Here is a 27,537-nt window from a genome sequence, read left to right as displayed (position 1 = left end):
AAGATCTAAAGACTCCGAATTTTTGGAATGCCTTCTAGGTAAAGGTGGATCATATTCAGTCCCATCATTATCAAGATCAAATTGCAAAACAAAGATTTAATAGGAGACACATCAATAACTTTTAGATCTTCATCTTTATTTTCATGGAAACTAGAAAAACACGCTTTCACAAAACAATCTTTCTTAGCACGCATCCTAGCGGTTCTCTCTTTGCACTCATCAATGGAAATTATCATGGCTTTGAGAGACTCATTGATATCATGCTTAGGTGGGATATATCTAAGTTTCAAAAAATCAACATCAAGAGAAATTCTATCAACGTTCCTAGCCAACTCATCAATCTTAAGCAATTTTTCTTCAATCAAAGCATTGAAATTATTTCGCGAAGTAATAAATTCTTTAATATTAGATTCAAAATCAGAGGGTATCTTAAAATTTCCATAAGAATTGCTGTAGGAATTGCCATAATTATTAGAGGAATTACTAGGATACGGCCTAGGATTAAAGTTACCTCTATACGCGTTGTTACCAAAATTATTCCTACCAACAAAATTCACATCCATAGATTCATTATTATTCTCAATCAAAGTAGACAAAGGCATATCATTAGGATCAGAAGAAACACTTTTATTAGCAAATAATTTCATAAGTTCATCCATCTTTTCACTCAAAACATTAATTTCTTCTTTCGCATGCACTTTCTTATTAGTAGATCTTTCAGTGTGCCATTGAGAAATAATTAACCATAATATTATCTAGGAGTTTAGTAGCTTCTCCTAAAGTGATTTCCATAAAAGTTCCTCCCGCGGCCGAATCTAAAAGATTTCTAGAAGCAAAATTTAATCCGGCATAATTTTTTTGTATAATCATCCATAAATTCAAACCATGTGTAGGGCAATTACGTATCATTAATTTCATCCTCTCCCAAGCTTGTGCAACATGTTCATGATCAAGTTGCTTAAAATTCATGATATCGTTTCTAAGAGAGATGATCTTAGCGGGAGGAAAATACTTAGAGATAAAAGCATCTTTGCACTTATTCCACGAATCAATACTATTTTTAGGCAAAGACGAAAACCAAGCTTTAGCACGATCTCTAAGCAAAAAAGAAAATAGCTTCAATTTAACAATGTCATTGTCCACATCTTTCTTCTTTTGCATATCACACAAATCAACAAAGTTGTTTAGATGGGTAGCGGCATCTTCACTAGGAAGGCCAGAAAACGGATCTTTCATGACAAGATTCAACAATGCAGCATTAATTTCACAAGATTCGGCATCGGTAGGAGGAGCAATCGGAGTGCTAATGTCGGTGTCAAAACCGGCGGATCTCGGTTAGGGGGTCCCGAACTGTGCGTCTAGGCCGGATGGTAACATGAGGCAAGGGACACGAAGTTTTACCCAGGTTCGGGCCCTCTCGATGGAGGTAAAACCCTACGTCCTGCTTGATTAATATTGATGATATGGGTGTACAAGAGTAGATCTACCACGAGATCGGAGAGGCTAAACCCTAGAAGCTAGCCTATGGTCTGATTGTTGTTGTGTATGTTGTCCTACGGACTAAAACCCTCCAGTTTATATAGACACCGGAGAGGGTTAGGGTTACACAAAGTCGGTTACAATGGTAGGAGATCTACATATCCGTATCGCCAAGCTTGCCTTCCACGCCAAGGAAAGTCCCTTCCGGACATGGGACGAAGTCTTCAATCTCGTATCTTCATAGTCCAGGAGTCCGGCTGAAGTTATAGTCTGGCTATCCGAACACCCCCTAATCCAGGACTCCCTCAGCAGCCCCTGAACCAGGCTTCAATGACGACGAGTCCGGCGCGCAGATTGTCTTCGACATTGCAAGGCGGGTTCCTCCTCCAAGTACTTCATAGAAGATTTTGAACACAAAGATAGTGTCTGGCTCTGCAAAATAAGTTTCCACATATTGCCATAGAGAGAATAATATTTACACAAATCTAATCTGCTGATGTATTCCGTAGTGTGACACACCACAGCCAAGCCTTTATCCGAGTCGTTTCATTATCCCACCTCAGTGCGTCATGCGAGGTGGTTTCCTTGGCATGTCTTGTTAAAGCAGAGATCGTGTCCCCTTATTCTAGGATTCTCATCAATACGGGCGTGGGTAACCCAACCGCGCCATTGATTACGGCGCTTGGAGATAAGCGAGTTTTACCAGGATGGTGGGGACACGTAGTTGCGTCCACCCATATAAGGGGATAAGGATCCACCTTTTCACCTACGCCTTCTTCCTCCCTTGCTTATCCATTCTCGCGCACTCGAGCTCCAGCGCCCAAGCCCGCACTCCCCACCTCAACCTTCTCCAGCCATGTCCGGAGCGGGAGGCAAGTGGATGGTCTCCTCCGTCAGGGAGGGACACATCAAAAGACTGAGGAAGGCCGGATACTTGTCTAACGACATCGCGTATCGGCTTCCCGAAAAGGGGCAGCTCATCCCCACCCCTAGGCCCCATGAGAGGGTAGTGTTCCTCCCCCATTTCCTCCGTGGACTGGGCTTCCCTCTCCACCCATTTGTCTGGGGGCTCATGTTCTACTATGGCCTGGATTTCCACGATCCGGCCCTGAACTTTGTCCTCAACATCTCGGCGCTTATCGTCGTGTGCGAGGCTTTCCTCCGCATCCGCCCCCATTTCGGCCTATGGCTCAAGACTTTCAATGTCAAGCCGAAGGTGGTGCGCGGCAACCAGGCGGAGTGTGGAGGCGCCATGGTGGGCAAGATGCCCAACGTCTTATGGCTCGAGGGATCCTTTGTGGAGACCCTGAAGGGGTGGCAGTCGGGGTGGTTTTACATCACTGAGCCGCGCGACCCCGAATGGGTCGCAGCCCCCTAGTTTTGATCCGGACCCCCTACGCGGCTCACCTCCTGGAAGGAGACGGGCCTGTCATGGGGTAAAAAAGGAGAGCTGACCGGACTCCAAACACGCGTCCAAACCCTGGTGGACAAGAATCTCAAACTTGTCAACGTAGTCCAGGTTATGCTCATCCGCTTGATCATCCCGTGTCAACAACGGGCTTTCAACCTGTGGGAGTTCGACCCGGTGCGGCACCGAACTCTGAGCAGGCTCTTCGACACGACGTACGAAGATGCCTGGAAGGTAATTTTCAAGGGCGCCGAGGCCCCCACATCCGCTACCGAGGATCGCGGATTCAGTACGCAGCGTCACGCTCATACGGTAAGCTGTTTTTTCCTTTTACAAGGTATCAATTTTTCATAGTTTGACTCCATGCGGGATCTAAGCTCCCTTACCTTTGACAGGATTGGGAGAAGACGTCCGGACAGATCAACTGTCCGGCTCCTTTGCCCGAAGGCCCAGCGGACGCTCGCTTGGCGAAGTTGCTGGTTCTGGCACCCTATGTGGTGCCGGAGAAGAAGGCCGCGAAAAAGGCCACGAGGACTCGAAAGAGTGCCCGGCGCCAGGAGGTGTCGGATCCATCATCCGATGGTTCTGAGGCGCATTCCTCCCGTGAAGACGAGGAGGAAGAAAAAGAGACCTCTCCCCCACCAGCGGGAGGAGAGAAGAAAAGGAAGGCCGCCCTCTCTGGGGAGGCCGGAGGGTCCAAGAAGGGGAAAACCCTTCCTCCGGACTACTCCACCGACGCCGACGACGGCGGAGAGGAGTGGCCGCCCAGGGCCAAGCCCCTGGCCAAATCATAAGTATCCGGATACCAGAGTAATTCATAGTATTCGTTTATTGCACAGCTTTCCCTTATGTCGAATATGTTTATGCAGCCCACCCAAAGATCGGCTCGACACGTCATCGAGCGGCTCACTGGACTCCTTGGATGTGAACTCGCTTCCGGAGGCTTCCTCCCCCCGTCCTACGGACGACACCGAAGTGTTGTCCCAATAGGTTCCAAGTCGGGAGGAGGTTGTCCTGGAGGCGCCGCGAGGCGACCTCCCGGACTCCAGGAGTAAAGGGGATGAAACTCCCCAGGGCTCCAAGTCCGGCCCTAGGCCGGACACCGCTACGGAACCTTCAAAGGTTCCAGAGTCCGGCGGGGGACCTCCTTCCAAGAGGAGCAAGCCCACCGTGCTGGTGATCTCCGTCCAACCGGAGGCGCCGGACAATCTGTTGGAGGCACTCCAAGGCGCCTCCATCGACGAGGAGCACCGCACCATTATGAGTGCGGTGGTCCAGAAGGTTCAATCCGCCAAGGGCGGACTGACTGAAGCTTGTACTAGCCTTTTAACAGGCTTTGAGGTAAGTAAAGAATGTGTAAATAATATTACCGCATAGACAGTAGCCCCTGATGCTCTGTTTGGCGTTCGGGAAGAAAAGCCGAATAGAGGATCAAATAAAATTCGCAGGAGTCTAACAAAAAGGAGTCAATATGCGTATGCAGGCTTCTCTGCTTGCATCCGCCGCACTGACTGCGGAAGTGGACACGCTAAAGCAGAACCTCGAGCGGTCCGAGCAAGAGCTCGGGCATGCCAAGAAGCAGCTCGAGGACAATGAAGGTAAGAAATACCTTGTTTAAATATATATAAAAAGGTGCAATTGCAAAAAATGACAGAATTATCGTGGCTATTGTAGGGGCCACGTCTGAGGTGGCGACCCTTAAGCAAGCGCTGGTCGAGGCCGAGAAGAGGGCGGCCACGGAGCGCACCGAGCGGGTGAAGTACGAGGCCCAGGTTGGCAAGGTGCAGCAAGAGCTCCAGGTTCTCATGAAAAAACATGAGAGTTTGGAGCTTGACTCAAAGACGCGAGCGTCCGAGCTCGCGGCAGCTATTGAAAATGCCAAGTCTGCCAAGGCTGAATCCCAGAAGACCCTCCAGGAGTTGGATGAGGTGAAGAAGATAGCGGCGGGTAAGGCATTCTTTATGCAAAGCAAACACATAAACATGAGTTACTTGTTACTTACCCGAATCCAGAGCTCTCCAGGAGCGTTCGCAGATCTTCCCCGGAGTGTGTCTGATGCCGCCGCATTCTATCGAGCCGAGGAGAGCAGCTCGACAGAGAAGGTGTTCTGGTCTCAGTATACTGAGGCCGGACACCCCGTGCCCCTGAGCGGCCAGCTGAAGCAACTGGTCGAGCTCCACAAGGAGGCCGAACAGGCCATGAAGGGCCTCATAGTTTGGCTGTGGCCTGGAGAGGCTCTGCCTGGGAGCTATTTCGGGCTGGTGCGGTGGCTGGTGGAGGCCTGTCCAAGGCTCGAAGTCATCAAGCGCTCCGTCTGCATTAAAGGTGCCCGTAGGGCCCTTGCCCGTGCGAAGGTGCACTTGGGCAAGCTGGATGCTGCGAAGCTTGTGAAGGATGGGCCACCGCCGGGGAAAGAGCATCGCAAGCCCGAGAATTATTATAAGGATGTTCTGAAGGGTGCCTGCCTTGTGGCGGATGAATGTTCTAGGGATGTAATTTTTGAGTGAAACTTGCTCGCTTTGTCCTGTGCGCTGAAAACTTGTTCATATGCGCTAAGCAATGCTGTTGGAATTTAAAATATTACCTTCTGTGCGGCTGTTTATCAATTCTGAGAGATGGCGAGTCGTCGGCTTCTGCCCCCGTGCCGCTAGTGCTGGGGTGTTTGGGAATAAACCTGAGCACTCTTTTTCCCATGTTTGGGTCCTTCGAGGGAGGCGCTCAGCCCAACGAACAAGGCAATCGGACTATAATGCGTGAACACTCTTACTTAGCCATAGAATTCGCCCTATAGTGAGTCGTATTACAATTCACTGGCCGTCGTTTTACAACGTCGTGACTGGGAAAACCCTGGCGTTACCCAACTTAATCGCCTTGCAGCACATCCCCCTCCTCGCTCTAAGCGGCATAAGTCTTCAGGGACTCGAAAAACCTCTCGAACAGCGACCAGCTCTGCTTCATCATGACAGTCAGTTTTAGCTTTCTCCACTGTGGTGCTCGACCCAGCTCAACTGGGCCACAATCGCAGTGGTTCTCCTAGTGCTACCTTAGCCGATATAGCGGAACGTAAGGCACCAAAACATAGGAGCCGGGCAAACCCAACTATTGACCCAAGACATGATTCGGAGCCGATGCATATAATGCTATAAGTTCGGGGTGCCGCACTTGTTAAAGTGTTCGGACTTCTCACGCCATATTGAGGGGTAGTAAAGCCCCTGGCGTATTTTGGCCGTACCAAAGTGTACGGGTGCAACATGTCGTTAAGGAACATATATAAAAAAGAGTAATGCGAAAATAGACAAAAGCTATGCATTGTTTATTAAAAAGGGCTGCGATCAAAGCAGAACGATACAAATGATGCGATAAGCAAAAGGTTGGACTATTTAACATGTCTGTTCCAGGGGCAGGCTGCGGAATGGTATGCGAAACAGGTATACTGCTCGTGATAGAGACCACCTGGGAGTTCCGTAATGCGGCGTGGCTTGTCTGCTTCCCTGGTTCTTGCATCGTTTGTGCGGCAATTGAACTACCAAACAGGCCTTCCGAAGAGTGGAGACCTGAAAGTAAGAGAAAATTAAAAAATCGCCAGCCCCTGGTGCGGTTTAAGCCGTGTTTCAGGCGTGCCGTGATGGTGCCCCTCCCCCTGTACCCATGGTATTTCTAGAGCGTAGTTGTGTACGCGAAGTACTGGTGTCACATTTTTGCGAGGGCTGGAGTTGGGGCCGCATTGCTACGCCTGCTCGGATCGTGCCAGGCGGTCTTGTTGTAGGTTACTCCGGGCGCGCTTGACGGTGTCCGGTCATTTAATGGCCGGACTGGAGAACTGCCTAGAGAGGCTGCTTTGTACTTCCGCTGCAAGGGCCACTGTGTGCTCCTCCGTTCGGAGGGAGCGTTCGGTGTTTCCATTGACCGTAATTACTCCTCGAGGGCCTGGCATCTTGAGCTTAAGGTATGCGTAGTGCGGTACCGCATTGAACTTGGCGAATGCGGTTCGCCCGAGCAGTGTGTGATAGCCACTGCGGAATGGGACTATGTCAAAGATTAACTCCTCGCTTCAGAAATTATCCGGAGATCCGAAGACCACTTCAAGTGTGACTGAGCCTGTACAGTTGGCCTCTACACCTGGTATTACACCTGTAAAGGTCATTTTGGTGGGCTTAATCCTCGAGGGATCTATGCCCATTTTCCGCATTGTATCCTGGTAAAGCAGGTTCAAGCTACTGCCGCCGTCCATAAGGACTCTAGTGAGAGCGGCGAATCTGCCATGACGGATGCTAGTGGGATGGTCCCTTCGATCAAAGGTGATCGGGAAGGAGGACCATAGGTTGAACTTTGGGGCGACTGGCTCTACCGTGTATACGTCCCTTAATGCGCACTTCCGCTCCCTTTTGGGGACGTGGGTTGCGTATATCATGTTCACCGTCCGCACTTGTGGGGGGAAACCCTTCTGTCCACTGTTGTTCGGCGGCCGGGGCTCCTCCTCGTTGTCGCTATGCAGCCCCTTGTCTTCATTTTCGGCATTTAACTTGCCTGCCTGCTTGAACACCCAACAGTCCCTGTTGGTGTCATTGGCCGGCTTTTCGGGGGTGCCATGTATCTAGCACAAGCGGTCGAGTATTCGGTCCAAACTGTACGGGCCCCTAGGATTCCTTTTGAATGGCTTTTTCCGCTGACCGGATTTAGAGCCTCTGAATCCGGCATTAACTGCCGTATCCTCAGCATTGTCGCCGTTAATGCGGTGCTTCTGCTTGTTGCGACGCGACCTGCCACTACTGTCCCTGGTATCCGAATTACCAGGGTTCTTGGTCATATTATTGCTACGAGCAAGCCAGCTGTCTTCTCCCGCGCAAAAGCGGGTCATGAGTGCTGCCATAGACTTCGGCTTTTCCTGTCCAAGGTGCCGGGCAAGCCACTCGTCACGGATATTGTGCTTGAAGGTTGCTAGGGCCTCAGCGTCCGGACATTCGACTATTTGATTTTTCTTTGTTAGGAACCGTGTCCAGAATTGCATGGCCGATTCATCTGGCTGCTGAATTACGTGACTTAGGTCATCGGCATCTGGGGGTCGCACATAAGTGCCCTGGAAATTGTCGAGGAATGCGGCTTCCAGGTCCCCCCAACAACTGATTGATACTGTTGGCAAGCTGTTAAGCCAATGCCGAGCTGGTCATTTAAGCTTGAGTGGGAGGTATTTGATGGCGTGGAAATCATCGCCGCGGGCCATGTGGATATGAAGGAGATAATCCTCGATCCATACCGCAGGATCTGTTGTGCCATCATATGATTCGATGTTTACGGGTTTGAAACCCTCGGGGGTTTGATGATCCATTACTTCGTCTGTGAAGCATAGCGGGTGTGCGGCGCCTCTGTACTGGGCTATATCACGACGTAGCTCCAATGAGCTTTGTCTACTGTGTTCGGCCCTACCGGATTTATGTCCGGCGTGACGGTTACCGTCTCGAGTCGTGGGGCGCCCACGTGATCCGTAGATCGATCTTGTTTGCCTTGCCTTGTCCTCCAACATATCTCGCAGGTCCGGCGCACTTTCCCATGCCTTGGTACGGGTGCGGCTTGAGTGGAGGGCCGAGAGGCCTCTCTGTCGCGGCCACGAGGTGGCCGATCGGCCGTATCGAGTGCAGGTGATGTAGGTTTAAGTGCTTCCTCCTCTAATCGGGGTAGCAACCTGCGCTTTGGGTAGCTCTTGGAGGGGCGTTCGAGTTTATGCTCTTCGGCCGCCAGGACTTCAGTCCATCTGTCGACTAGCAAATCTTGATCAGCTCTAAGCTGTTGCTGTTTTTTCTTGAGGCTTCTTGCCGTGGCCATAAGCCTGCATTGAAATCGCTCTTGCTCAACGGGATCCTCTGGCACGACGAATTCGTCGTCGTCGAGGCTTGCCTCGTCTTCGGAGGGAGGCATGTGATTATCGTCCTCGACCTCTCTGTCTGCCGCTCTCTCATGAGGGCTGGTTTCTCCATCCTCCTGTGCTAAATCTTGCTGGAGGGGGTTTTCTTCGGCACTTTCCAGAGTATTATTATCTCCCGTGCTGGAATCACCGTATTTGTTTTGGTGGGATTTTGAGCGGCGCCGCTGACGCCGGCACTTAGGCTGTTTCTTGGAGGGGTCATCCTCCGCTGTTCCATCGCCATCTCCTTCTTTTGGGGTGTCCACCATGTATATGTCATATGACGAGGTGGCTTTCCAGGGCCTGATAGGCGCTGGTTCTTAATCGTCTCCTTCATCGGCGTCCATACCGTCGATGTCTTCGGAGTCGAAGTTGAGCATGTCGGTTAAATCGTCGACAGTGGCTACAAAGTGGGTGGTGGGTGGGCTTTGAATTTCTTCATCGTCCGTACCCCAACCTTGCTGACCATAGTCCGGCCAGGGCTCTCCTGATAAAGAGAGAGATTTTAGTTTCTTCAGAATATCACCGAAAGGCGAGTGCTGGAAGATGTCCGCGGCAGTAAATTCCATGATCGGCGCCCAATCGGATTCGATCGGCAGGGGCGCGGAGGGTTCGGAGTCCGGAGAGGAGTCCGGCTCCTTGGAATCATGAGTCTCGCAGAGTGCAGGGCTGATGTTCGGCTCGATCGCCATTGGGATCGCAGCCCCCGAGACGGCGTCCAACCACCCATCCTTGATCGGCGTAGTTGGCTCCGAATTAAGGGTCGAAGCCGATGCGGGTGCGGCCTCCAGGGCACTGTTCGGCGGCAGAGCTAGATCATGCTCATCGTGACAGTGCGGCGCGCTCGGCAATGGCTCAAATCCGTCGAAGATCAAGTCCCCGCGGATGTCAGCCGTGTAGTTTAAGCTTCCAAATCTGACCTGACGGCCAGGGACATAGCTTTCGATCTGCTCCAGATGGCCAAGTGAATTGGCCCGCAGTGCGAAGCCGCCGAAGACGAAGATCTGTCCGGGGAGGAAGATCTCACCCTGGACTGCATCGCCATTGATGATCATAGGAGCCATCAAGCCTGACGGCGACGACACAGAGGAACTCTCAATGAAAGGACCAATGTCGGTGTCAAAACCGGCGGCTCTCGGGTAGGGGGTCCCGAACTGTGCGTCTAGGCCGGATGGTAACAGGAGGCAAGGGACACGAAGTTTTACCCAAGTTCGGGACCTCTTGATGGAGGTAAAACCCTATGTCCTGCTTGATTAATATTGATGATATGGGTAGTACAAGAGTAGATCTACCATGAGATCGGAGAGGCTAAACCCTAGAAGCTAGCCTATGGTCTGATTGTTGTTGTGTATGTTGTCCTACGGACTAAAACCCTCCGGTTTATATAGACACCGGAGAGGGTTAGGGTTACACAAAGTCGGTTACAATGGTAGGAGATCTACATATCCGTATCGCCAAGCTTGCCTTCCACGCCAAGGAAAGTCCCTTTCGGACACGGGACGAAGTCTTCAATCTCGTATCTTCATAGTCCAGGAGTCCGGCTCAAGATATAGTCCGGCTATCCGAACACCCCCTAATCCAGGACTCCCTCAGCTAATAAAATCATTGTTGTTAGTATTAGTAAAGTCACACAATTTGGTATTATCTTGAGCCATCTTGACAAGCAAGCAATCCAACAAACAAGCAAACAAGAGACGAGCAAAAAGAGGCAAATAGAGAAAGAGAAGGAGGACGGAGAGAGAGGCGAATAAAACGGCAAGGGTGAAGTGGGGGAGAGAAAAATGAGAGGCAAATGGCAAATAATGTAATGTGGGAGATAAGGGTTTGTGATGGGTACTTGGTATGTTGACTTTTGCGTAGACTCCCCGGCAACGGCGCCAGAAATGGCTCGTTGTCGGGAGTCCAAATCTTGACTTGACCTTGTGTAAGCCTCCCCGGCAACAGCGCCAGAAATCCTTCTTGCTACCTCTTGAGCACTGCATTTGTTTTCCCTTGAAGAGGAAAGGGTGATGCAGCAAAGTAGCGTAAGTATTTCCCTCAGTTTTTGAGAACCAAGGTATCAATCCAGTAGGAGGCCACGCACGAGTCCCTCGCACCTACACAAACAAATAAAATCCTCGCAACCAACGCAATAAAGGGGTTGTCAATCCCTTCACGGTCACTTACGAAAGTGAGACTGATAGATATGATAAGATAATATTTTTGGTATTTTTATGATAAAGATGCAAAGTAAAGAAAGCAAAATAAACGGAAAAGGAAATAGCTTGTTGACGGGGGATTAATATGATGGAAAATAGACCCGGGGGCCATAGGTTTCACTAGTGGCTTCTCTCGAGAGCATAATTATTATGGTGGATAAACAAATTACTGTTGAGCAATTGACAGGATTGAGCATAGTTATGAGAAATCTAGGTATGATCATGTATATAGGCATCACGTCCGAGACAAGTAGACCGACTCCTGCCTACATCTACTACTATTACTCCACACATCGACCGTAATCCAGCATGCATCTAGAGTATTAAGTTCAGAAGAACAGAGTAACGTTTTAAGCAAGATGACATGATGTAGAGGGATAAACTCATGCAATATGATATAAACCCCATCTTGTTATCCTCGATGGCAACAATACAATATGTGCCTTGCTGCCCCTACTGTCACTGGAAAAGGACACCGCAAGATTAAACCCAAAGCTAAGCACTTCACCCATTGCAAGAAAGATCAATCTAGTAGGCTAAGCCAAACTGATAATTCGAAGAGACTTGCAAAGATAACCAATCATACATAAAAGAATTCAGAGAAGATTCAAATATTGTTCATAGATAAACTTGATCATAAACTCACAATTCATTGGTCTCAACAAACACACCGCAAAAGAAGATTACATCGAATAGATCTCCACAAGAGAGGGGGAGAACTTTGTATTGAGATCCAAAAAGAGAGAAGAAGCCATCTAGCTAATAACTATGGACCCGAAGGTCTGAAGTAAACTACTCACACTTCATCGGAGAGGCTATGGTGTTGATGTAGAAGCCCTCCGTGATCGATACCCCCTTCGGCGGAGCTCCGGAAAAGGCCCCAAGATGGGACCTCACGGATACAGAAAGTTACGGCGGTGGAATTAGGGTTTTGGCTCCGTATCTGGTAGTTTGGGGGTACGTAGGTATATATAGGAGGAAGAAGTACGTCGGTGGAGCAACGTGGGCCCCATGAGGGTGGAGGGTGCGCCTGGGGGTAGGCGCGCCCCCTACCTCGTGCCTTCCTGGTTGATGTCTTGACGTAGGGTCCAAGTCCTCTGGATCATGTTTGTTCCGAAAATCACGTTCCCGAAGGTTTCATTCCGTTCGGACTCCGTTTGATATTCTTTTTCTGCAAAACCCTAAAATAGGCAAAAAAACAGCAATTCTGAGTTGGGCCTCCGGTTAATAGGTTAGTCCCAAAAATAATATAAGAGTGTATACTAAAGCCCAATAATGTCCAAAACAGGATATAATATAGCATGGAACAATCAAAATTATAGATACGTTTGAGACGTATCAATCTGTTGTGGTAACTCCTTTTGAATCTCCGAGGCCTGCTACGGCAGCAAGGACAAGTGCACGATGGTGCCCCGAAGCATCACGGTGAACATGGTAATGTCAGGTTGTTGATGGAGCGATTAAAATTGGCAATTGATGTTATTGACAGTTAGTATTGTACACAATTTTTCTTTTTAAGAGGTACTGATGTTATGCAGACAGAGATTCCGCCCATTTGATACCTTAGGTTTGAAGGCCGGGTACCACGCCGCCGCCGTTGCAACCGCTCTAGGATACCATTAATGGGATATCACTTAAACGTCCTCGTTGCTGGATCAAAGTGTTGTAGGTTTGGTAATTTTTTTTTCTTACCTTGATGATGTTTCTGTAAGTTGCGATCCAGAGGACACTTGGGATAGTAGCTAGGCTGGTGGTCACATTCATTAGATGGTGTCTTTCTATAGTTCATGGTGTCTTGTGTTTGCGAGTTCATATTTTTCAGGGAGTTGAATTGAGGGGCTCCTCCCCTCGATCCAGATCGGGCGCCACCGCGTGTGGAGACGACGAACAGCAGCACCAGCGAAACAGGGGGGTTTCTACGAAAAACATGCCACGTTGGCACCCGACAGGTGGGGCCCGCCGGTCAGATACACCGTCAATATGCGTTTATACGCTGTTTAGACCTTTTTGTAACGGCTTGCCCCAGATTTGGTAGTGACGCGTAAAAATTACCAATCTTGATACCAATCTGTTTCTAATGCCCCAATTGTGGTACTTCTGTGCAATTTACTCCAAACAAACCTACAGGCTTATTTACCATCACCCTTCAGCTTTGTTAATTAATGAGTTTAGCCTGTACGTGACTGCTATGTGTAAATGATACACCAGATGTGCGGACCTTTTAGTAAACCGTATACATTTTTTGTTCTTTTAACAACTTGTTCAAGTAATAACCGGTTTTGGCAATGTTGGGCAAGAGTGGCGGGATGAGGACACGTCTAGAATGGTGATGGCGCCATGGAGTGCAACAAGTATTCCTAAGGCAACATTTATATGCAGCATTGCCAGGATGTCCGAGGTAGCATTGGAAACAGCCAGATAAAGGGCCTAAATAGTAAGCAGAAAATCTGCTTGCCAAACAAGCATACGTAATCATGTTCCATAGGAGTATTTTGATTAGCAACAGTTCCGTGCAATCAAGAAAATAGCAGCAACAATGGTAAAAAAACTAAAAGAAAATATGTTTGTGCAATTGAGATAATCATGTTAAATACTGAGAAAATTTGGTTGCACAATTGGGATATGATCATGTCAAAAATCATGTTAACAATATGTAGTGCTTATTTTGTTTTTTTTCTGAAAAACCTTGAAAAGAATAGAAAAGGAATGATTAGATGTTTCCACCCTAGATCTATTTTAAAAGTTTCACTATTTCAGCAGTAACATGGAATGAATAGGAGAGAGTACGAGCAAATTTGATTTACAGAAACCGGCAAAAGAATCTTGAATTAGAGAAGTAATAGATTTTCTGTTGTAGACTTACTTTTCCTTTTGCGAAGTTGCAACAGTAACATGCAATTGTAGGCTACCAGTTGGAACAATCATGAAAAAGGCTAGGAAGGAGTAGGAACTACCTTTATTTAGAAAAAGGAAGATTAGATTTTGCAATAGTAGCATGCAAACATATTTTTCATAATAAGAATAATAGCATTTTCAGAACAGTACTAATTCCAAATTTATTAACTTGCAGATCAAGTAGGTATGCTTCTAAAATGGCAGTGGACTAAAGATGAGCACAAGGTTGTATACACCATGCTTAGAAAGGATGTCTCCGAGAGTGTTGAATGGAGTGACAAAGTGGTGTCGGCTTTAGCTCGTGTTCCTATTTAGACTATGCAACCCATCTAGGAAAGAAGGCAAGAAGGTGGTGGCGTTCAAGACATCAAGACCAAGAAACCAAAGATTTATGGACGGAAGAGGATCACATTTAATTCTAATGATAGAACCGAAGATCTCTTACATGATAGTTTTTGTGCAAGACAAATTACCGTCGAAAACCAAAGTATGATTTTGATAGCTTGAAACAAGTAGAGTACTATCTCATGACCTTGATTTGTGTTATAACAACGTGTATTTGTAAGTGTAAAACATATCCATATTATTTATCTCCCGTAGTCAGTGTTGTGCATATCATCTTTAAATTGCCGCCTTTATTATCTTTATCTGACGATGGCCTGTTGGTAAAGAACAGAAAGTGAGCTAAGTACTTCCATGGAAAAAACTACTAGTTTAACCATTTCCATTCATGAGAAATGTCATTAGCAAACATACAGTTTATTGCACACTTATCTCTACTTTTAAAGTTAGTTTTAGTTCTAATTTTGAATTTGCTATCATGCACATTAAGATAAGCATGGTTGGTTTGATTGATGTGAGGTCAGCTTTATTTCCAACTTGGAATTTAGTACCATGAATATTAACGGCCGGCTTATATTGAAGACCGCAACAAAGTTGGAGGTAGATCGGGTATAGAGGGATAAAAAGATAAAAAAAACCTATATATCCTTGAGAGGTGAGGGTGAAAAATATACATCTTATGGGAGGTGGGAGCAAGGTGCAAGTTGCCTTTGGGGTGATAATTCTATTCATATATTTCTTTTTCCGTGGTAACACATGAGTGTGGAGCTGTCATGCTAGAGCTTGGAATGAAGGGTTGGTCCAATATAGAACGAGGAGGTACTAGCACTAAGATGGGGAGGCGGTTGGCGCCCTTGTCCCTTCTTGTTGGCCTGCCACGGCGACGTCGATCGCTGGCCCAATTAGAACACGAATTAGTGGATTTTGTGATAAGAGTGAGGGTTGAGAATGACAGGAATAAGGGTGGAGTTGGTTTGTTTAGTTATGACTGTCTGAGTGAAATAATTTCTCTACCTTACAAAATGTGGCAAATTGCATTTCATCAGAGATGACTTTGTAGCAAATTGCATGAGCGAGCGGTTCATATATTTTTTTCATCAAGCTATACAATTTTTTTATAAGGATGGAAGGGTAAATCCATTTGTCGGGCTCTTCAAGAGTTAATAATAGACTTTTATGTTTAGATAGAACGGTAAATGCATTGGCTGGTTGCTTCAAGAGTTATGGACACGGTGGCATATCAGTTGCATGCACAACAATGCACATCATATTTTTGTTTTGTGGTAATGCATGATATTCAAATGTAGTTACAACGTGGCAATGACTCAAGAGACATCGGATCTGCCTTCTTGGCTCAGGGGAGGGGGCGTCATGGGCGGTGCATGCATCCTCTCCCTTGATGGCGGTGGTGGATCCGCACGAATAGGGAGGGAGGGGATCAGGGTGGAGAGCAGGGCGATTGGCAGGGGATTTCTCCTTGGCGGTCCGTGGGGAAGTACGGTGTGATGGAGAGAGGGTGCCATGACGAAGGTAAGATGGGTGTCATCCGGTTTTAAAGGAAAGTACTTCAGCGAGAAATGCCCTGCTATGGCGGGAAACCGAGCAGAAAGGGGAGGGGTCGGCAGGAAAAGGGAAGGGTGCGTTGCGGGGTGGTTTTTTATGTGTTAGGACCGCGTGTTGGAGATAACATGACAAATAGACCGGGAAACCACATTTCTCCCCCCACATGAGCTCGATTTGAGAGAGCTCGGACAATCTAGACAGTTGAATTTTGGGGAGCCCACTGGGCGTCCATTTGATATTCAAACCTGCCCAAACATATGAGTGAGAAATGAGTTTCAACCATGAAGACGACCTTAATCATTTGTTTGAGTCATTTGTATGTATTGTAGCCCGTAGCAACACACAGACATTCTATTATACTATTTAATCATGGATGGTATATATCAAGTTATAAGTTTTTGGGTGGCGAGCGATTTGGCATCTTAAGAAGACAGGAAGATTGCCGAGAAGGAAAAATGTGAAAGAATATGATGAAAACCTGATGCCACCATGCTTAACGTGTATATCTAAAGTAAAAAATTTGATCTATGTATTCATATTTTTATTATTTCATGACAAAATATAGGTATTTGGTTTTGCCCGTAGCAACGCACGGATATCTTACTAGTGACTCTAAGTCAAACAAGCCCCACAAGAGTCAAACACCAGACCCACCTCCAGTACTCCCCTCAACCTAGGTCTACGGCTCGTCGGCTCGCCCAAGCGGCCAAACACCATGGCCTCACACCACCGCGGCCGCATCCCCTCCTACCTCGCCACCGCCACGGCCCTCCTCCTTGCCTTCCTCCTCCCGCCGCTGGCCGCTTCCCAGTGGCAGAGCTGCGGCAAGAACAGCAACTTCACTCAGAACAGCACCTACCAGGCTAACATCCAGGCCCTCTCCACCACCCTTCCCAAGAACGCCTCCTCCTCGCGGACGCTCTTCGCGCTCGCCAGCGTCGGCACTGTTCCGGACATCGTCTACGCGCTCGCGCTCTGCCGCGGCGACGCCAACGCCTCCGCCTGCGGCGACTGCGTGTCCAACGGCTTCAAGGACGCGCAGCAGCTCTGCCCCTACAGCAAGGACGCCACCGTCTACTACGACCCCTGCTACCTCCGCTTCTCCAACCAGAACTTTCTCTCCTCCACCAACGGCGACAACAGCGTCCTCGTACTGTACAACACGCAGAACGTGACCGTGCCGGTGAAGGTGTTCGACGCCGCCGTGGGCATGCTCATAAACGCCACCGCGGATTACGCGGCCACGAACTCCTCCAGGCGGTTCGGCACAGGGGAGGAGGGGTTCGAGACGATCGACAAGGCGAAACCCAAGATTTACGGTCTGGTGCAGTGCAGGCCGGATATGTCACCGGCCGATTGCCGGAGCTGCCTCGCAGATATCATCACGTACATCCCCCAGTACTTCACCGGGAGGCAGGGTGGTAGGATCCTTGGATTACGGTGCAACTACAGGTATGAGCAGTATCCCTTCTTCACCGAGCCTTCTCTGCTGCAGCTCCCGGCGCCATCCGTAGGGGCAGCTCCATCTCCAGCGCCGGCGAACGTGACGCCACCACCAGTCGTAGGAGGTGAGCTTGGAGAAACAACTTCAGCTTATTTGCACGATTCAGTCTTCACACCAGAAGTAATTCCATAATTGAGGGAGAAAAACAGTGAGGTTCGATCTGCAAAGACCTAGTACGAGTAGCATATGCTCCCTCAATTATAGACTGTCAACACCAGCCAGTGGCCTTTTTACAGTCTGGTTCAGTTGTGCTAAAATAAGTAATCCAAACAGAACTCGGAATAAATTTGTTTGTAGGACAGCAGAGACAAAACAAACCTTGGTAAACGATCAAAGTATGTAAATGAGGAAAAGACTGTTCTCAGGCTGGTTGTAATGAGTATCATAGCTAGTATCATACATGCCAACTAGGCAAATTTAATGATGTGTCATAGAATTAAATGAAGAAAGAGAGAGTTGAGTATCATATCATGATACTGTATCATAATAAATCCTAAGCTAGTATATGTCATGCATGACAATAAATAAAATACTACATGATACTAATATATCATACCACACACTAAGGAGATATTATCATACATTAGTATCAACAAGAAACTTTGGAAATTTCTGTTGTTTGGTCTTGACTTCTTCGCAGTCCCGTAGCTATCAGTAGTCCCCTCTGTTTTTTTTGGGTGATGACCGGGCCAGGCGTGCATGCTTGGTTGATTGCTAGCCCTAAAAACTCTCCTGGAAAATTATAGCACCCTTGACTCTTCCATGATTTGGTCCAAGTAGGAATATTAACGAACAAAATATCTTCTGGTGTTTGTGCATGAGCACATGGTTTTTTCCTATTTAGAAGGGTCATTAGTTATTATAGTGACTTTTGGGGAGTGAGTCTAGCTTAGCTGGTTGGGGGAGTGGATGTATAAACCCAACACCTAGGTTCAAATCTTCACGGAGACGAATTTAGATTCCTATTTTATTCTTAAGGACCAGGCTTTCCCGGTACTCACACATTCCTCATTGAGGCCTAGGTTCGGTGCGTAACCGAGATTAAAAATACTAGCACTCATACTTAAAAGGTTGTATGCATCCCCCCCCCCCCCCCCCCCCCCCCCCGGCGCGCGCTAGGGCGACTCAGGCGGTGCACAAAAACGTAATCGCCGCCAGTGCACACTCCCTCCACCGTCTTCGGGGGACGCCACCGGCCTAAGCCCGGAGGCCGACGACGGTGGCGGAGGACATCACCTCTCTCCCGCGCGTCTCTGGGGTTGTGCGAAGCCCTGAATCGTGTTGAGGCGAGTCCGATCCGACGACACAATGGCGATGGCTGCGCGCGGTGGCTTCGAAGGCGGCGCAGGCTGAGAGAGCGGCGGCGAGCCCTGTTCAGGTGGCGTCGGCGCTGCGAGTGGCAGCGCGCCATCTGCCTTTGGATCAGCGGCGGTGGCGTGGATGGCCTGGTAGTCGTGTCGGCGGCACATCCGGTCAGATCTGTGTTGGCCGGTGCAGCCGCCGGTGGTGGTCATCTCTTTCGGTTAGATCTGTGTTGGCGTGCGGCTGGATGGTTGGATCTCGAGATTCATCATCTAGTTGTGGCCACGAGCCGGGAGACATAGTTGGCAGTGAAAACCGAGCCGTTGGCGGGTGATGACAGCGTTTTGCGTCGTTACCTTGATGAAGGCATTGTCATGTAACCGTTGTCGACCCACTTGTGTTACTTTGGGAGAAACCCTAGGATCTGGTCTTCCAAATCGAACGATTGCGGTACTACGACTCCGTTTCTCTCTTGGGAGCATTGTTTGTGGAGCAGCACTGGAAGACTGAGGCAAGAGGTGGAGCGGCTTCGGCGGAGCTGTCAAGTCATGCTTGGCCAACAGGTGCTACGCTGAGTCATGCCTGGTTGGCAGGTGCTATGCACGACAAATCTTCCGGAGTCTTCGCGTTTGGACGGACGAGCGCAAGGCGGTGGCGCCGTTGGGCGCCTTAGTGGCGTCAACAGATGTCCGGATTGGCAAGGATGATGCGGATTTTTCTCTTGAAGATGGGTCAGTGGTTCGATGATGATGGCGGCTTTTAAAACATGTGCATGTGGTGTGCGCTTTAGGTAGGCTGCACCGGCTGTTGGTCCCGATACGTTATGTGGATGGATCAGCAACGACACCGGTTTTAGATATGGGGAGTGAGAGCACTCCACATTATCGAGTTTTTAGGTGTGAATAGTGACTTGATGTATGTTCTTATCAGACCATTGTGAAATAATTAATAAAGATGGTTGCATGCATCGATTGATGCAGAGGCCGGGGGTTGACCTCCTTTTTAAAAAAAATTAAAACAGGCTTTTCATGTTTACAACTAGTAGAAAAAAGTGCAACTGTATTTTTTATTCCTTTTATTTTACCGAAAAAGGCTTTCGCCCCGTTTTATAAATAAAGCAATGACCAATAACATCTAGGTACAGACGCACACCACCACAACACACGCACACACCTAAGGCGGGATACATAGGCGATGAACGCAGCAACACGACCCCAAGCACTACTCGAGCAACCGGGGCTCCACCAAATGAACACACCACCACGAAGAGATGTAGCCGCATACGATGAATCGTGGGCTCCAAGACAGTGCCTTCAGGAAGGGTACGACACGGGAGCGCCGCCACTGCCCGATCCGAGGATCAAGGTTTCCTCCGGAACCACACGACAGACAATGAGAACCGCGACGACGCCTTCAAGAAGGGAACGAGCTACGCCGCTGCCGGTCTGTCCGAAGATAGAGCAGGTTTTCACCCCGATCAATACTCACTGCCATCGAACGCCACACCCCGACAACCACGCCGCCCACACGACCATGGCCACCGGGCAGCATCAAGCGACGGGCTCTGCCCGTGAGCACCGCGCAACCACCACCAGGGCCGCCGCCCCGAAATCCAAGACCCATGAACCACCTCACCCGACACCCGCCGCTACCCCAACGGAAGAGACGATCGGATCCAAGGGCACACAAGTCCATCGATTCGTCCTACAGCTCCCGGTGCGAGACGAGCTTGGTCCTGCTGCCGGCGCGAGACGAGCTCGGTCCTGCTGCCGGGCGCGAGACGAGCTCGTCCTGTTGCCGGACGCGAGATGAGGAGGTCCTGCTGCCGGGCGCGAGACGAGCTCGGTCCTGCTGCCCGAGCACGGGACTAGCGATGGGTCGCGGCAGGGAGAGGACCATCCCACCGACGAAGATTGCGCCCGGGCATCGAGAAGAGGGGTCGAAGCCCTTCACAGGCCGCTCACCTACGGGCCGACGCCGAAGAAGTCCAGCCGTCACCGCGAGACGATCCTGACCATCGCCATGAGCCACCACCACGTCGTGGTAGCCCACATCCCCACCGAGCGCAACCCGCGGCACCTGCCATCGCCGGATCGGCCGGGGGCCGGCAGGTCCACCACCACCAGGGAGCGCCGCAGCAAGGGCGCCCACCGGAGTAGGCCACCACCTGCGGCGAGCCGGAGCCCTGCCACCACAAGGGCCCAGTGCACCCGAGCCGTAGCCGCGACAGATCTAGACTGTGCCCAAACGCCGCCTCCGGGAGCAGGGCACGCCCCCAGCCCATCCCAGCCACCCACGCCGCCGCTAGCTAGCCGCGCCACCGTCGCCGCGTCGCCGCATCCTGAGCCAGCGTCGTGCCGCCGCCTAACAAGGATGGCCCGCGCCATCCAGCGCCGCGCGGGGGAGGAAGAGGCCTCGCGGTCGCCCGAGCTGGCCGGGCTTTGCCCACTAGCACGCTGGGGCGGCGGCGAGCGGAGGGAGAAGCGAGGAGGGGGCCGAGCCCCACGGTCTAGGGTTTCCTCCACAGACGGCGCTCGCGGGAGCGGCCAGGGAAGAGGGGGGCTCTCCTTTTATTTTCAAGAGAGTATGTTCCATGGCATTGGAACTCAGGCGAAATAACGCATTCAGATTTACTACCCATGCCATGTCTGAATTCAAAGTGGCAAGACATAAAACTTTCAGCACTATAAGCATCAAAGATGTTAATGGCAGTGGTATCTTTGCAGTTTTCAACATAGGAGCTTCATTAACTTAAAAACGTGTGACAACAAGGCAGATGCATCATCTTCTTAGAGTCTTGTAGGATTTTCTTCAATGTGTCTTGTACTGACTGGCGCGGCTGAGTTGGAGGAGTACTTGGCTCTCTGGGAGATTCTGACAATGATGGAGCTGCGCAATGGTATGGAAGATGCGGTGAGATGGGCGTGGGAGGCGTCGGGGCAAGTCGGCCTACGCGAGCAAATTCGTTGGCCGTCAACCGGATGCGGCCGCATTGGTCATTCGGGATTCCAGGGCCCCGATCCGATGCAAGTTCTATGCTTGGTTCACCCTACGGAATCGATGTTCGTTCGGACAAATTGGCACGAAGGTGATTGCCACACGAGGCAACGTGCTCGTTGTGTGATCAACATCAGGAGACTATAGACCACCTTCTTGCAGCATGTGTGTTTGTCATACAGGTATGGTATACCGTGATCGCAGCTTGGGGGACATAGAAATGGGTTCCGCTGGCCACGGATGAACTGTTACCTTGGAGCACCTCGCTTGCGCTACAGACAAACACCCGAAAGGATTTTCACTCTTTGTTGGTCCGTGTGATCTAGGAAATTTGGAAGCATAGGAGTGATGTTGTGTTCAACAAGGCCTCCCCTTCGATAGCGCGCCTTATTCATAGGGTTTGGAGGAGAGCAAGTTGTGCGGAAATTCGCAAGGGCACGTACATGCCAAGCCCTGCCCGGCCGCTTGATTGCCTCACGATTCGTGAAGTAGTTGAATCCTACACGTGGGCACGATAAGTTTCAAGTTTTAGTCGTCGAAACTTACGACTTCTTATCAAAAAATTGCGATTTTCTTGCTCGCTCTTACCAAGTTTCATAGATAAATTTCTAAGACATTTTTTGTCGTTTGTAGGCACAAAAAATCATGATTTTATCGATCGCTCGTACTAAGTTTCAAGAGTTGAAACTTGACATTTATTTCCAAAATTTGTCAAAACATATTCAAATAGAACTTATTTGAAAGCCCTCGTCATGAGAAACACGAATATGAAAACATGACTTAATTTGAACTATTCATTCAAAATATATAAATTTTGAAAATTGAAAGCCAAAAAAAGGACACAATAACGCCTTGATGTTTGCTATGGGGAACCTCTGACCGAACGAATCGTTCGGTACGAGGGATCGACCCCAAAGAACGTTATCGCTTGATGGGAGAACCCCCAAAGCCCGAACGCGCTCCCATCTCCACCTACATGCCTTCTTCCTATAAAAAGCGAAAAAGGAAAAATAAAGCCCAACAAAAGAAAAGCCCACATTCTGTTTTTTTTTTGCTTTGACAAATAAAGCCTAGTTTGTGTTGTGCTACAGGAAAATGCCATCATCTTTAAAAAGAAGAAAATTGCCATGGGTTAAAAAGTTTTTTTCTTTTTGCAATGACACAATAGGAAAAAGTAATGGTAATTTCCATCATAAAAACAAAAAATAAATTGCCATGGCAGATTCATAGTAAAAGTAAATTTACTATGGCAGAATCATAGTAAAAGTAAAATGCATGGCAGATTCATAGTGCATTTAGTTAGGAAACATAGTAGAACAAAAAATTGCACCTACGATCACTCAAGATCCATATGAAGATGCCTACCGGGTTGGGATCACGATCGTTACCGTCATCGAGTTGCGGCGGAAGAAGAAAACGTGTCGGTATAGACTGTACTTGGAGTCCCTCAAACCGTCCACGAACGATCCCTCGAACCGAAGACCGAAAGCACGACCTCTCTACTTGGTTGCAAGCATGCAGCCTTCACGATCCGGCTGCGCTTCACCGTCCAGAGCTAATCGTCGCCAAAGAGGTAGAGGGAGGAGATTAGAACCACACTAGGCTTCTAATTATGAAGACAAGATGATTAGCCATGCTCTAATTAGTCAACTAGGACCAACTAGAACTAGAACTAGAAGAAGTAGAGGAGGCTCCAAAACTTGTATATACAGTAGAGCAAAACCCCTAGTATATATAGGTTGGATGAGGAGGAGAGGGCAACCACCAAGGGGGAAAAGTCCCCCCTTGGGGCGCCAGCCATGGGGGAGGAGTCCAATTTCGCCCCCCACAAGGAAAGGGGGGCGGCCACTTCCTTATGGGCCTATGTGGTCCATAACTCCTTCCACCTCTTGGCCTTTTAAGGCACATTGATTGATATTTAAATTAAATATAAAATATTCTAATATCTCTAGACCATTATATATATATTAGCATCTTCGGAAATATTTTCCAGCTATATATAATATATAGCTAATACCCGATATTACCTGATATTCATCAAAACACTTCCGATGACCACGCACTACTAGGAAAAAGCCTAGTAGTAGCGCGGGTTAAAAGCTAGTAGTAGCGCGGGTGCCTGCGCTACTACTACGGCGCTACAGCTAACTAGTAGTAGTAGCGAGGTGCATCCCGCGCTACTAGTACGTGTGTTAGTAGTAGCGCGTGTCTGTGACCCGCGCTACTACTATTAATTTGAAAAACCAAAAAAAATCTCGACCCCATGACGCGCGCACGTTGGCCGGGAGCAGGGAGATCTCGTCCATGACGCGTGCCTCGTGGAAGCCGTCGAGGGCCCCCGCGGAGGCCAGCCCGGCATGGGCCAGGAGCTGGAGGACCTGCATCTTGGCATCGTGCATGGGGAGCAACACCTCGCGGCAGCCGTCGCCGTTGAGGTCGGCGACGAGCGGCGGCAGGAGGCGGTCCACGTCTTCCGGAACGAGAAGTCGCCCTCGTGCTGCCAGAGGAGGAGGGGGATGGGTCAACTAGCATTCCGGATCGAATCGGAGAGGGGGGAGGAGGGCTGACCTGGAGTAAGAAGAAGACGGTGAAGGCGGCGAGGAGGAGGATGTCGTCGTCGCGCATCCGCATCTTGGCGGCGGCGAGGAGCTCCGGCGACCGCCCACCGAAGGGATCTCGGAGAGGGAGGGGGCGAAGAAAGCAGAGTGTACCAGCGGCGGCCACCGCTGGAGCATGAGGAAGAGACGAGGAAAGTGAGAGAGGGGGGAAGTGAGGGAGAGAGAGGAGGGATTCGGCTGAGGATACGGGGATTTCACCTACCTCGTATTTTGTAGTAGCGAGGGGTGTAAAACCGCGTTACTACTATCAATTTAGTAGTAGCACGGGTTTGTACCCCTCGGTACTACTATGGCATGTCCCGGGAGGGCACGGTAGAGACCGCTTAGTAGTAGCGAGGGTTAAAAACCCGCGCTACTAGTATCAACTTAGTAGTAGCGAGGGTTAAAAATCCGCGCTACTAGTAAGTAGCAGTAGCGAGGGTTATAAACCCTCGCTACTAGTAAGCGTCTGTCTATAAGCTTTTCCCTAGTAGTGACAGAACGCTTCCGGATCCTCTCAAAACTATTTTGAATGTTCATGAAATAATTCCAAAAATACATTCTCATGACTCTCGCTCTACAAACACTCAGCAAATTGTGATTGTCTTAAACTTGTGACCCCACAAGTTCGGTAACTCATAGACATGAACGAAAACGTCCATTCAATGACCGACAGCGGGACCGTGAATGTCCATATCGGTCCCTATAAGTACACGGATGGTATTCGAATGAACCTTAGGTTATCATGTGATTGTCCCTTTGCTTCGCGATACTTCATAAAACCTGGGATGCATCGGTATCCTCTTGAGTCATCACTATGCTCACTATACCAAAATCCTCGTTACCAGTTTTGTTTTTCTTTCTCGTTATTGTGTTCTGGCATCCCCGTGACGAAGACACATGTGTCTGTCCAGGCGATGATCGATGCCGTTACACCAAAAGGGACCTAAGAACATCTCTCCATCGTCGAAGGAGCAAATCCCACTCTCGAGCTATCCTGCCACTTGTCAAACTTTCCGATGGACCCGTAAGTTGTCATTATGGTCACCTTGTTGTAGGTGAAGTTTGAGCAACCACAAAGCCTACGTATGGTAAGAAGTGATCGCGATACTCTCATGGTCTAAGGAGCAATACCACACGTTAACACTCTGTGTTATTACAATTGAATGCAGACGATGTTAACTCAATTCATAACAAACAAGATTGGATCTATTGAATATGATCATTCTTCTAATGTCATAATCTTAATGTTGTTTTAGGATCATCGTTATACTTAACGATATCCTAAGATCCGGAAAACGTGACTGCCAACAACACTTGAGCTAGTCCTAGAGGCGAGACTAGGAACCTTTTATTTAACCATTTATCATTCCACATGTGCATATGAGTTTTTTACTGAATCACATATTCCATGCATGGTCATAGCGGTTATAGCATGAAATATAAACACTTAACTATGAATATGGAAATATAATAGTACAATATTATTGGCTCTAGAGCATATTTCCAACACATTTGTCATGGCAAATAAAAGGATGAATTTTCCATGAAAAAATTAGAAAGTAAAATTTCCTTGAGTTATATAAAGTAGGAAAAAATTGAAAGTAATTTTTTCAAGAGTGATAAAATGTAAATTTGCCATGTATGTGAAAGTAAATTTGCTGTGGAGAATATAGTTAAATTTGCCATGGAAAAATAAGTAAAAAATAATGTGTCATTAAAACTAAAAAATTTGATGGAAAAGAAAGAGAATTTTTTTGCAATGGTAAAAATGTGGAGTAAAAAAAATTCCATGGAAAACGAAGTAAATTTTCCATGCTACAAAGTAAATTTCCCATGTATGTGAAATTAAAATTTACCGTAGAGAATATTGTAAAAATATTTCATGCAAAAATAAAGCAAAATTTACCATCTCATTAGAAGTAAAATTGCCATGGCAAAAATATGTAGAAATTTGCCATGGCAAAAGTAGAGTAAACATTTGCCATGGAAAATGAAGTAAATTTGTGATGCTACAAAGTAAAATTGCCATGTATGTGAAAGTAAAAAATTTCCTGGAGAATATTGTAAAATTTTCCATGGAAAAATAAAAGTAATTTTGAAATGGCAAGAAAAATGAAAAAAAAATTGCCATTGCGGAAGCAGAGAGAACATTTGCCATTGAAAATGAAGTAAAATTGTCATGGGAAATGAAATAAATTTTCCATGCTACAAAATAAGTTTGACATGTAAAGATAAAACTTTCATAAAATTGCCATGTGACTATTCTAAAGAATGTTTCAAATTATGCTACAATGTATGAGACCCACTTTGCCATGATATGTTCTATGAACTAGAACTTGTTGGGGGCATCTTAAAAAAATGAACAAAAATTGCCATGGCATATGCAAATTGAAATTGTCGTTGTATTTGGATTATAATTGCCATGGCAACTATTCCTAAAACGAAAGATGGTAGCTATGAAAAGAGTAGAATTTGCCATGCCCCATAAACTACATCTGCCATGCCTCATGAATTTAAGTTGCCATGTTCCATTAGAAAGTATTTTTTTGCCATTGTTGCAAGAGAGAGATAATTTGCAATGGTACATAAACTACAAATGCCATGCTCCATGAACTTAAATCTCCATGGTCTCTGTAAGTGCATCTAGTGCCATCCCTAGTTGGTTTTGGAGTATTGACGACAAACCTAGTTGAGGGACTAATGTGTTTGTGAGAATTGCAGGATAACACATGTAGAAGTCCCTCATTGATTCGGTTTTCCTACCAGAGATGACCCCTAAAAATGTATGAGGACATTGAAGTCAGAGGTGGTATGTGAAGACATTCACATTGAAGACTATGATAAGAGAAGACATCGCGTGAAGACTATGGAGCGCGAAGACTTAGCAGTTTCGTCGTTCTGTGTTTTTCTTTGTTGAGTCATAGGAACCACCGTACTGTTAAGTGGGGTCCAAGAGAACCAGTCAGAATGACTGAAGTGATGCTTAAACAAAATCCTATGTCTTTGAGTGAAGACTATGAGAGCAAATCTTGTCCAGAGTTGGATAAGTCATCTTTGCTTGTAGTCCAAGTAAATTTGCTGTGTGTGTTTGAAATCTGACCGTTGGAACACGTGTCAGTTCCTTAGTGACCAAGGGTCATTTCGAACAAACCAGGTCGGGTTGCCCAGTGGCTATAAATAGCCCACCCCCTACAACCATAAACGGTTGGCTGCTCAGAGTTAGAGTACGGCTTTTGTCGTTTGAGAGCAACCCACCTCGAAGCCTTTGAGAGAGAATTCCTTGCGAGGATAAAGCCCTAAACACCCAGAGCCAAAGAGTGTTAAGCATCACTTAAGTCTTCCTGTCTGTG

At 48.0% G+C, this 27,537-nt stretch overlaps 1 protein-coding gene across 1 annotated transcript; it reads left to right on the top strand.

Moving 5' to 3' along the window:
* The first annotated feature begins 16,499 nt into the window (after positions 1–16,499).
* LOC125536781 (cysteine-rich receptor-like protein kinase 10) lies at positions 16,500–17,780 on the top strand. The gene has a single exon (XM_048700050.1). It carries the CDS (start codon positions 16,500–16,502, stop codon positions 17,418–17,420), a length of 921 nt encoding a protein of 306 aa, XP_048556007.1. The 3' UTR covers positions 17,421–17,780.
* Positions 17,781–27,537: the final 9,757 nt, after the last annotated feature.

The sequence above is a fragment of the Triticum urartu genome, chromosome 2 (assembly GCF_003073215.2).
Source record: "Triticum urartu cultivar G1812 chromosome 2, Tu2.1, whole genome shotgun sequence".
In the NCBI taxonomy this organism is placed as follows: domain Eukaryota; kingdom Viridiplantae; phylum Streptophyta; class Magnoliopsida; order Poales; family Poaceae; genus Triticum; species Triticum urartu.
Note: the sequence above shows the minus strand (reverse complement) of the source record. Positions and strands in the feature narration are given on the sequence as shown.

Excerpts from the sequence above, each read along its gene's own strand:
- LOC125536781 (XM_048700050.1), top strand. The coding sequence starts at position 16,500 with ATGGCCTCACACCACCGCGGCCGCATCCCCTCCTACCTCGCCACCGCC.